The sequence below is a fragment of the Impatiens glandulifera genome, chromosome 1 (assembly GCF_907164915.1).
Source record: "Impatiens glandulifera chromosome 1, dImpGla2.1, whole genome shotgun sequence".
NCBI lineage: Eukaryota > Viridiplantae > Streptophyta > Magnoliopsida > Ericales > Balsaminaceae > Impatiens > Impatiens glandulifera.
Window position 1 is genome coordinate 115,364,909 of NC_061862.1, and position 12,450 is coordinate 115,377,358.

Consider the following 12,450-nt stretch of genomic DNA (forward strand, 5'->3'; position numbering starts at 1 on the left):
TGATACACCTGCATAAAAAACGATTAGATGACTTAAATTAAGTTTTATACACACCCATCATCAAAATCCAATAGTCAAAATACTTTGACACTTAGTCAAGATAATTTGACCCAACAAATGTAATATTTTTCCTAATATTTAATATTTTAAAATGAAAAATATTAAATCAAAATATATTCTCAAATTTTGAAAATTATATAAATAAATCAAACGTGAAATTAAATTTTCTAAATAATTAAAACTTTGTGAAATAAAGATCGTTTCTTAATTGTCATATCTAAATAGCGCAAAAAAATTTCTCCCAGTATCACCAAATATTGGACTAAAAAATAATCTCTTAAAATTATGTTTGTATACCTAAAATATTTTCTTAATTATTTTAAATTAAATGGTAACTCAAGAGTTCACCATTTCAAAATTAATTTTATTAAATAAAATTCAAACTTTTTAAATTAAATTTATCATTTTGATTCTTTATCTCTTTTACTAAATTTGAAGATTAGAGTAAGTTATGAGAGTTGGATTATTGAATAAAATTATATACCTACAAAATAATTTTAAAAAATATTTTATAAGAGGAAGAAAATACATCATCAACATTACATCCCATTAAAACTTTGTAAACTTACCCCCTATTATATATTTCCAATAAAACAACTACAATGTACAATTTATGCAATACTCATTTTCAGTCATTTTTTTCTAAACCTAAATTAAGTTTCATCTTATCATTATAGACTCACTTCAGTCAACCATATTTAACTATATTATTCTTTTATATAAATGTTTATAATTTTTCAAATGTGTAGCTCATGAGTTTAAAACATTGATTTTTATACTAGCACTTTAACTATTAAAACTATATAATTTTTAATTTATATTTATAAGTTTGTATATGATTATATAAATGATATAATTAAACATTCAAAATAAATAATTCAATTCACACTTAAAAAAAATATCATCGTTACTATTACAAACAAAAATTTAAAACTTATAAAAAATAAATAATTACAAAAGTATGTCACATATTTAGTGCATATATTTATAAAAGCATTTAATTAAAATATATAAATAAAATAAGTTAGATGCTAGTGTTTTTGCACACTAATTTATAAATGACAAGTTCAAGACTTATACATATTAATCTTTTATTTTTTTAATTGACCATACTCGATTCATCTATTCTCAATTAAAGAAGTTGTGTATTGTGATGCGATAACCTCATCACTTATCATTAAACATTATTAATTTATTGTGTATATATCATATTTATTTATTTATTTTGGTGTATATTCATACAAAATCTTATACTCCTATTCTTCTTTAACCTCCACCGAGGAAGACTTGTAATATATATATTTCAAATAATCATATAAAAAAGAATTTAATTTATTATTATTATAAATAATTTTAAGAATTAATCGACATTTTTAATACAAAAAATATTATGCTGTATTTAGTTTGTCTAGAAATTGAATAAAACATATTTTTTATTAGAGTATTTAATAATTATGATTATATATATATATATATATATATATATATATATATATATATATATATATATATATATATATATATATATATATATATATATATATATATATATGCATGCACAAAAAGTCAACAACACAGGAAGCATCATATGCAAGATATGCTTCTTCCAACGGTCTAATTTGCAGTGGTAGCTTGTGAGTTGAGACCTTTCATTCAAAAATTTCAAAAATAATTAGAAGAACGGTCCTGAAATCTCTCACCTACTAATTGTTATTACTCTTTGTTTTCTTCCGCCACCACCATAAAGACTATTAATATCCGTGACTGCTGAATTTATTTACAGAGTTCATAACATTTATTACTTCACAACCCTCAAATTATGACTTGATTGATATGATTATAGATTAAATTAAGAGAAATGACAGAGAGCGGAAAATATATGACAGAAATTTATAAAGAAATGATGTGGCATCTTGTAAGTGAATTGAAAACTTAAGAGGAGAGAATTATCCAATTTTTAATCCATTACATGATGCTACATCATTTTCCTATAAATTCATGTCATATATTTCCCGATCTCTATCATTTCCCTTAAATTAATTATCTAAATAATTCAACATTAAAAAAAAACTATTAAATTTTTTATTAAGTAAATAAAATACTTTGAAATTATTATTATTATTATTATTATTATTTACATTTTAAATTATAAAATATTAATGATAATTTGATCATTTATTTTAAATAATATAAATAATTTCATTTTTAATAAATATATATTTGTTTAAATTATTTATGCATTTTTTTTTAATTTAGAAGGAGACATTTTAAACCTAACCGTTAAAACATTTAGATATTTTAAAGTTAGAGATGAAGTGAGCAACTAGAAAGACCACAAAGAAGAGAAAGGTGGACAACTAGAAAAGGAGAAAATGAATGAGATATTATGAATTTATTAAATTATTGAGCTGAATATTAGGGACATGGTAGGAGGCCAATAATAATTTAGTATATAATATGTAATAAATTATATAATATATAATAAAAATTGAATTTGATTTTAAGTTTGGTTTTCGAGTTGAAACTTAAACTCGAAAATCAAACTGAAAACCGTATTTGAATTCGAATCGGATTAGAATTTGATTTTCGATCAAAAATGTAATTCGAATTCAATTTATTCGAATTCGGCAAATATGAATTCGGTTGGATATTCGGTTCAGACCAATTACTAAACAACCCTATGACTTTATCCACTCGGTAAACCACCCACAAAATTTTAGTCGACCTCTTGTGACTTTTACTTCAACAAATCCATAACCAATTTTAATCGATCAAACACCTCTTATCCCTCGTTAAATCAACCACTAATTCCCCAATTGACCCTCATCTTGTGACTCTGACTTTTTTATATGCCTCTTTATCCCCTCATATTTATCTTTACCCCCTCTGCAAACAACCAACCAATCTTAGACGACCTCTTTTACACCAATTTTAACAAATCAACAACCAATACTAATTGATCACACACCTCTTATACATCGTCAAACCACAACTATTAATCCCCAATTAGCCATCATCGTGTGACTCACACTTTTTCATATGCATATTTATCCCCTCGATTGATAAACCACACACCACCCGACCTCCAACTCGTGACCTCACACTTTCAAATTCTCGTCAAACCAACCATAAATCTGACTTCAGACTTTCACATGCCTCTTATCCCTTGTTTAAAAGTTGTGACAATATATATATACTCAATAATGCAAAATGTGAACACCTTAACTGATAGACCATTTGAGGTTGTTGAAATAACTTAATAATTTTGTATATATATATATATATTGTATTTAATATGTATTATAAATTAGTTAATTTGTCGACATCTTGTGACTCACACTTTTTCAAATTTCTTTTTATCAAGTTCGAAACATACATATAGCATGTTTAATTTTATTTTTAACTGTTTCAAGTTTATAGGCGAGTCAACCCACGATCTACCCAAGTATCCATTTAATCTCACATATATATCCAAATTAATCACAATTCTTGACCCGACAAACCAAGTAAATTCAAATTAAGCATTATTATATATATATATATATATATATATATATATATTAGTTAGTTAAAAAATTGAACTTATATTGTTAGGAATATCACACGTCATCAAATTTGGTGTTGAATTTAAAATATAAAGTTTATTAGCTTAGTTGGTTAAAGGGTTACATTTATTTTGTTAGGTTGCATATAAAATTATTAATTTTATTTTTAACCGTTTAAGTTTATGAGCGAGTCAATCCACGATCCAACTCAATTATCCATTTACTTTCACATATATATTCAAATTAATAAAAAATCTCGACCCGACAAACCAAACAAATTCAAATTAAGCATTATTTTATATATATATATATATATATATATATATATATATTTAACCATTTCAAGTTTATAGGTGGGTCAATCCACAATCCAATCCAATCCAAATATCTATTTACTCTCACATATATATTCAAATCAACCACAACTCTCGACCCGACAAACCAAGCAAATTCAAATTAACTATTATATATATATATATATAGATTAGTTAGTTAAAAATTGAACTTATATTGTTAGGAATGTCACACGTTCATCAAATTTGGAGTTGAATTTAAAATATAAAGTCTTATTATCTTAGTTGGTCAAAAGGTTTCACTTGTTTTGTTATGTTGCAAATTCAAAACATACATATAACATTATTAATTTTATTTCTAACCGTTTCAAGTTTATAGACGGGACAACTAACGATCCGACTCAAATATCCATTTACTCTCACATATATATATATCCAAATTAACTCTCGACCCCAGTAAACCAAACAAATTCAAATTAGGATTTATTATATATATAAATAAGTTAGTTAAAAAGTTGAACTTATATTGTTAGGAATGTCGCACGTTAATCAAATTTAGTGTTGAAATTTAAAATATAAAGTTTTATTAGCTTGGTTGATTAAAAAGTTATATTTGTTTTTGTTAGGTTACAAGTTCAAAATATATCTATAACATTTTTAATTTTATTTTTAACCGTTTTAAATTTACGTGCGAGTCAACCCATGATCCGACCTAAGTATCCATTTACTCTCACGTATATATCCAAATATCCTAAATTCTACCGAACCTTTCAAATCATAATAGATCATCAAATATGAATTGTGAAAATAAAAAAATAAGTCATAGAAGATAAATTTTTTTTACTCAACTTCTCTTTTAAGCTTTCTACTCTAGAAAACAACTTCCATTGTATTATATTATATTATAGGTGTAAGTTTTATTTCATTAAGTCTGGTTTGAAAAATATTTTCTTACACATAATTAATATATGATTTTTTGGGAAAGGGATTCTCTGCTATTGATTCATTGTTGATCTTATGTTCTTCTCTCACAATTTTGTTTATTTATAAAAAATAAAACAAAACATGATTTACTAATTTACCCCTTACACATTGGAGAACAAACGGAACATATATATACTTGGTAGCTTGGTAGCTGAAGAACTTGTATGAATTTTCCCCTTAAATGTTGATACCTTAAATTTTTATTTTAAATTAGATAAACTGTGATTACAAGCCAATTACATGTTGATCTTTTATTTTGTAATTGAAAAACAAAAATTTATTAAAACAATATGTAGAACCATTCATCTTTATTAATTTTCCACACTTGCACCCTTTGAGACTCACATATATTTTCTTCTCCTGCTTGCTGCTGGTTTGAAAACCCCTAGTTTGTTTTGTAAACCATGTACGGTGTGGAACTAAGTTTAATGTTGTATTTTTTTTTTAAAAAGAAAAAGAAAATATAATGAATCAACATTTAATGAGCAAAATCAAATAGTTAATATACATTGACTTTTTTATACATAATGCATGTTCATATAAAAAGAGATATTTCAATATTGTAGAATTATGGTAGCAAATTAGTTAATATCTTTATATTATTCCCACATATTATCTTTATATTAAACAAAAATTAACGGCTATATTAATTTATTCTTATAAAATAGATGGTGGTGGGTATTTGAAAATTCAGACATTAGTACTATAAAATATACTATTAATTTATTTGAAATAAAATTGAGTGTATCTGAGTTCTAAGATCCAATCATCCTCTATTCAATATATATATATAGATTATTAGGAATCAATTTCAAATAAAGTTATTGGCACATTTTAGGCTAATCTAAAATAGACCCTCAAACTTTCACATAAGTACTAACTTCTATATCTCTCTACATAACCGCATCACAAAGCTTCCTAGGGATTAACATTGCATTCAAGTAAGAGAGAAATCATAAAGTAGAGAGAGAAAGAGATAAACATTTTAATGGGAAATTGCGTCGTTAAAGGTGCGACCGTCACCTCTGCCGATCCACCACCTGAAGCTTACAACAAATTTATCCGAATAATCTCCGCTTCCGGTAACGTCATCGAGTTCCAAGGCCCCAAACTCGTTTCAGATATTCTTAACAACTTCCCAAACCAAATCATTTACAGTCGGCCAGACAGGTCAAACCCATTGCCGGACCACGAAAACCTCGTTCCTGGCCAATCTTACTATATCTTTCCGATTCCGACCAAATCCGCCATTAAAGAACCTGAGGAGGAGGAGAAGATTGAGCCGGTGAGGGTTTCTAGTTCTAGTGCCACATTGGATGTTATAGCTCCACAATTGGCCGATATGTCGGCGATGGAGGTTCTGAAATTTCCTCGGAAGGGTGTTTGGAAGGTAAAATTAGTGATTAGTAGTAAGCAGTTGGAGGAGATCTTGGCGGAAGAGGTTAACACGGAGGCTTTGATTCAGCAAATGAGAATGGCGGCGGTTACAGCCGGCGGCGCAACCCAGAAACGAAGTAAGAAAGGCCGGGAGCTAAGCTTCATCAGCTGGAAAGGGATTATTGATCGTATTTTTAAGGTGCAAAGTAGTCTTCATGATGATGACCATAGCCGGCGAAGTGGAGAGTCGTTGGAGTCTTTTTCCGGCGCTAAAAGTTGATTTTGAAGTTATTGGCATGCCTTATTTTCTAATAAAACACAGCCCTGCTTTACTTTTTTTTTTTTTTCTAAATTAATCTCGGTCTAATTTATTAGTTAATGTATTCTCTGTCAATCTTATTTGACAGTAATAATTGAAGAATTTATATTAGATAGTGTGAGATTGAGATTATAAATTAAACCGCACAATCTTGTAAATTTAAAAAAAAAAATATATATAAGCGTGAAAGACTGAAACTATAAATAGATTATGACAAGAATGTGACTAAGCTTAAGAATATTATATAAATTAGTTATAAAAGTGTAATAAATTATAAATAATTTTGACTTGAATCTAATCACGGAAAACACACTAGTTACAAAATATAATGAAACTCAATTCAATGAAATTGTTTGATGTTAAAGGATATCTTCTATATTCTTCAAAGTATGCTGTGATGTGTGATGTGTGATGTTGAATGATGAAAGAGTTATCTTGACAATAAATATTTTACATAATAAAATATGGATTAGCAACACTTCTCTCTATTCATTAATATAAAAAAGTTAAGCATCACTTGTAGTTAAAATATATCTCAAACAATACAATAAAACTTCTAGAGATTAATAGAAAATATTTTTAGACTTTATTATGTATGAATTTTTTAAGAAAATTTTAAAATTATATTACTCAATTCATTATCCAAAATATTAAAATACTATTTATTTTAAATTGTTATTTTTTATTTTATTTATATATCAATACCCTTTAAGACATTGTTCTGTTTAAATTTTTTAAATAATCTACACAAAATCACTTTTTCAATCAATCACTTCTCAACAATCAAATCATTAATTTCATTAACCAAAATACTAAAATAACCTCTATTTTAAATTATTAATTTTTATTTTATTTATATATATCAATACCCTTTAAGTAATTTTATTAAAAATAATCACAATCTCCTAAAAATCATTAGTAATCATTATTTTTTTTCCTATGAATTTTTTCAAAAACTTCAATCCAAACAAGGTTTAAGTCTTTTTTCTATCAAAAATAATCATTACCTCCTCAAAATTATCACATATCATTCAATTTTTCTCTCTTTTGATTTTTTTAAAAAATCACTTACGAACAAGGCCTTAACACAAGTTGGAGTTTATTAGATATTCCACTTGAATGTAGGAGACTTTTATCACAAATAAAAGGAAACTTTATATTATAATCACTATCAAATTATCTTAGGAATATTTTCAAATTTTAAACGAATCATTCAATATTTTTTATAGAAATCAAAATTTGAAAATAAAGAAATTCATTGGACTAAATGAGAATATGATACAAAAATAGAAGGTATGTGAATGAAAAATTGTAAAAATATGAATAGATATTGGTCAAACAAGTTTTGAGAATAGTACACAACCAAGTGATTTACTGCAACATGTTCGAAATCAATTTTTTCTTACAAATTATCTAAAGGCTAACAAAGTAGGTTCTAAGTAATTGGTTTCGATTCTAATAAGTATAAGGAAGTTTTTCACAAGCTTGAAATTCGAATTAAAGCCCTTTTAACATATGACAATATGGGGGATTCAGGGTGGCTCGAGGTTCGATGCGTTTCAACCTTGGTTTGCGTGTCAGACAACTTTTTAAAATAAAAATATTATTTTTACAGATTTTGACATTACTGTTTTTGCAATTAACTATGTAAAAATAATTAATTTTATTCAAATTTTAATAATTTGGGAATTTGTTGTAACCAAATGATAATTTGATTAAAACTCAGTTTAAATTAATCAAACATAATTAATTTAAGAAAATATTATTTATTTGAAAACAAAGTCGCCAAATAATTTTTGAAAAATTAGTAAAAATGGTTTTCATGAGGGATTCGTTATTTGGTTATGCTAGGGAAAGGACTTCTGTGTTGTGTCCTCTAAACCCGTTGAAAACAGTATTATTTCTTAAAAGTTTAGCTATCAAAAGATTTATTTATAACATTTAATTATTTTAAATAGTAGTATAGGGTCCTAAACAAGGATACGTTTAAATAATTGTACAAAATTATATAAAAGTGCGTACCTACAATTGCGTTTATATAAGATTGAGTACAAGACCTGAAAACATCATAAAAAATATTATAATTTAAAAATAAATTCCAAATGGGGCTTTAGTCAAAATATTTGTTTTGGAAATATCTCGAAAATATTTAAAAAAATCATTTTCTAACCACTCTGGATTATATGAAAATGGATTGGGGGTCCCAAAATTACAAAAATAATTTTTGGATTTTGAAAATGGAACCGAACAGGCCTTAGGACCGAAGTCCTAGGGTTTGTGATAGGATCGGTGGTACCAATAGAGACTGGGGTGTGACTATTAATAACAACTTAACGATTCGATTTTAACTCTAATAGAAGTTAAAATTTGTTTCTATTCTTCACAAATCCTTCGAACTCTTGAAATGGTTTCAAGGACGAAAGTGTTCGTCGGATTTGAAGCTTTGAACCAATGAAAGATGAATGGCAGAAAGTAAAGAACACAAAGAGTTGTTTATGGATGTTCGGAGCAAACTCTCCTACGTCACCCCTTCTTTCACAACCGGAAGGATTCACTAAACTCTTTGAATCAAATACTGTTTATTGATCTAGCTAACACTCTGTTGAACAGAACAACCTCTGTTCAACTTACAATATTAAGAAAAATATTCTCTCAACTAGACAAATTTTGATTCTTTCTCTCTTGAACTTAGAAGATCATAGAAATCAGCAAGGCAAGAGTAAACTTGTAATATTATAAAAGTGAGCAAAGTAACCGGTGATTCAGTCGCTGTCCTTGAGCATCTATTTGTAGTAGAAAGACACCAACGGTCGAATCTTCTTCATGGACACATGGCAAGCATCCATTGGAGTGTCGCTCAAAGGACAAGAGTACAGCAGACTCTGAGCAAATGGATCATGGCCGTACCGAACTGGTAGTACGCCGAATATGCTCTATGATATTGTCTTGTACTGGACAATCCGTTGGAAGGAAATTTGCGTACGTAGCGTTCGTTCATTGGATACAATTAGGTGGCTTGTCAGAATGCACATGAGTGAGTGGAGCAGAGTAGCAGACAACTAGTTGATCGTGGGTAGACATATGCTAACTTCAAGCAACATCTAAAGCGAGGCATTAGACGTGCTCCATTAGACTGTCTAATCTAATGAAGTTAGACGTCAACGTCTAATAGCGTGTTCCATTAAACCGACAAGTCTAATGGAGTTAGACTGCAACGTCTAACTACGCATCCCTTCAGACTTGTGTAAAGGAGTTAGACACCAACGTCTAACTACGTATCTATTAGACCTCAACATCTAACTACGTATTTGTTAGACTACAATGTCTAACTATGTATCTATTAGACCTCAACGTCTAACTACGTATCTGTTAGACCTCAATGTCTAACTACGTATCTGTTAGACTGCAACGTCTAACTACGTATCTGTTAGACTGTAACCTCTAATAATGTATCTGTTAGACTGCAATGTCTAACTACGTAACACGTCTAATTAGCCTACTTAGACCACGTCTAAGTTAGCAAAGTCTAATGCACATGCACATAAACAATTAGACAGCTTAGCTTCGTTCATATTTAAACATTATCAAAATTCAATTGTTTAATATTTCGTATTTTCCGTTAATTAACTCTTTACTTAGTTTTTCCAAACAATTTCTTCTAAGTTAATTAATTCTTTACTTAATTTTTCCCAATAATTTCCTAATTTTTGATTATTTAAGCTAAATTATCAAAATCAGATTAGTTCATTTAATCCAAAAAATTTCTCTTTTTGATGATGTTAAAACCATGCAATCTTAATAAAGCAATGTAAACACCCATCAAATACGATAGAAATAAAAGTGATTCACAAAAAATATTCCAATACAAGTTTTAAGATATGAAAAAAAAGAAAGAGATTTATGGTCCTTCCCTTTTCACGTTTGGATCAACTTCTTCTCCTAGCAGAGGGTTATCCGTTAGGAGGTCGTGAAATCGAGTGATAGCGCCTTGGCCGCCTCCACTTCCACCACCTCTGTCGCCTCCACGACCTGAACCTTTTTTTGGAGGTCTGCAACCTGATTCGATCTCTTCAGAAGCTTTGTGTTTTGATTTCGATCAGGTTCCTCTAGTAGCTCCACTTCTTGAGATACCACCTCTAGAGCTACCTTCCCCTTTTTAACATTATCAGCTGCAATAAGGGCTTTCTCTTTAACAGCAGCAGCCTCGAATTCTTCAGCAACTTGAATAGACCTTGCAAAGGAATCAACTTGCTTCATTCGCTCGGCTTCAACTCTATTCATAACATTGGACACTTCCATCATTTGTGCTTGCATGAGATTTATTGCTGACATAACATTTTGATGAAGCTCAAGGGTGAGAGATTTGGATTCAGCAAACAACTCCAATTGTCTATTAAAGAGATTCTTCTCAAACTTTGTGTATGTAGTGTTAACGATGTTGACTTCATAAGTATTTCTCTTCATTGTTTTCTCCAATTCCTTCTGAGAGGCAAGAAAAGAAGACATCTCTTCATTACTTGAAATCGACCCTTTCTAAAGATTAATCAGTCTGGACTGTATATCCAGCATATTCTATTATATTGTTCAAGAGACTAAAATGCGTTTTTAGGGACTTCTTCTTCATGTTTAGCCTGATTGATGAACCATCATTAGAGAAAACAATCTTCATCTCCGAGATAATTTTTGCTGGAAGAGGTAGATTAAAGGTATGACCCTCCGATGGAAGTTCCAGAAACTCAACATAGGCGGCTTCATTGAAAGAGATAGACGTTTAGTTGATGGTCGCCGTAATGGAAGCTCCGACCATGTTCACCGTCTTGAAAAACTCCCTGACATCCTTCTCGTAGAATATGAACAGTCCGCCAAGGTACTTTCGAAGACCGAAATACTCCAAAGACCGGAACATATCGACAATGTCCTATTGATCAATGGTGTATACCGACGCAAAGTCCACCTGCAAGGTGTTGTGACCAAGGGTGGGTTTCTTGTTAGTCATTTTGAGAAAAGATGAAGAAGATGAACACGATTTCTTAGAGAGAAGTTAGAGAAAAACTAGTGTTCTTAAGAAACTGTGAGCGTAAAATATTCAAAAACATGCACGATGTCCTTAAATAGAATCCGAAAAGTCACATGTCTTAACCGTCACTTTTCATGAAATGGGCCCACCAATTAATGTTAGACACATTTTCACAAAGGAAGTCATCATTAACTTGGTTTAAACCGATAATAATTTAATATTTAGGGGTATGTTAGTCATTTTCCTTGACATTAAAAGACACATCTTCAAGTCATTAATAAATGACTACTTTATTATTTGAGCGGGAAAATTAGATGACTGTGTGTAAAGACAATTGTCCTCAATTTGTCCGAAGATGAAGCGTCTAACTGCACACGTAGTTAGACGTGTCCTTTGCTTCTACATTTAGGCATCTAATTTGAATAGAAGTCTATTAGACGCATGCGTCTAGTCACACTTGTCCTATAGAAGTCTAAATGTCTATTAGACGTAGACGTCTAATTATGCATGGACAACACGTATTAGACGCATGTCTGGTTAGATGTTAGCGTCTATCTACGCTAGTATTATAAACGTCTAAACGTCTATTAGATTTCGACGTCTAACCGCTCACATTTTAAACCAAGACAATCCACCTCAGAAGCACAAACTGTGTAAGTAGATGAATGTCTAAGTATTTGCTTTTCTTTTAGACGTCCTTGTCTAATGGACCGATTAAAGCTTTCGTATGCGTTAATCTGTTTAAACAAATTAAACATTAAATTTCCCCCTCAATTTATGCATATTTACAGAATGAATAAATAAATGTTTTGAGGTCCTCAAGACCAAAAATATTTTTAAGGAAGAAAAACTTAG

General features: G+C 29.2%; 1 protein-coding gene across 1 annotated transcript; it reads left to right on the top strand.

Annotated features, from left to right (window-relative positions):
- Window positions 1-5,835: 5,835 nt before the first annotated feature.
- LOC124921422 lies at window positions 5,836-6,542 on the top strand. The gene has a single exon (XM_047462087.1). The coding sequence runs from the start codon at window positions 5,871-5,873 to the stop codon at window positions 6,537-6,539; it is 669 nt and encodes a 222-aa protein (XP_047318043.1). The 5' UTR covers window positions 5,836-5,870; the 3' UTR covers window positions 6,540-6,542.
- Window positions 6,543-12,450: the final 5,908 nt, after the last annotated feature.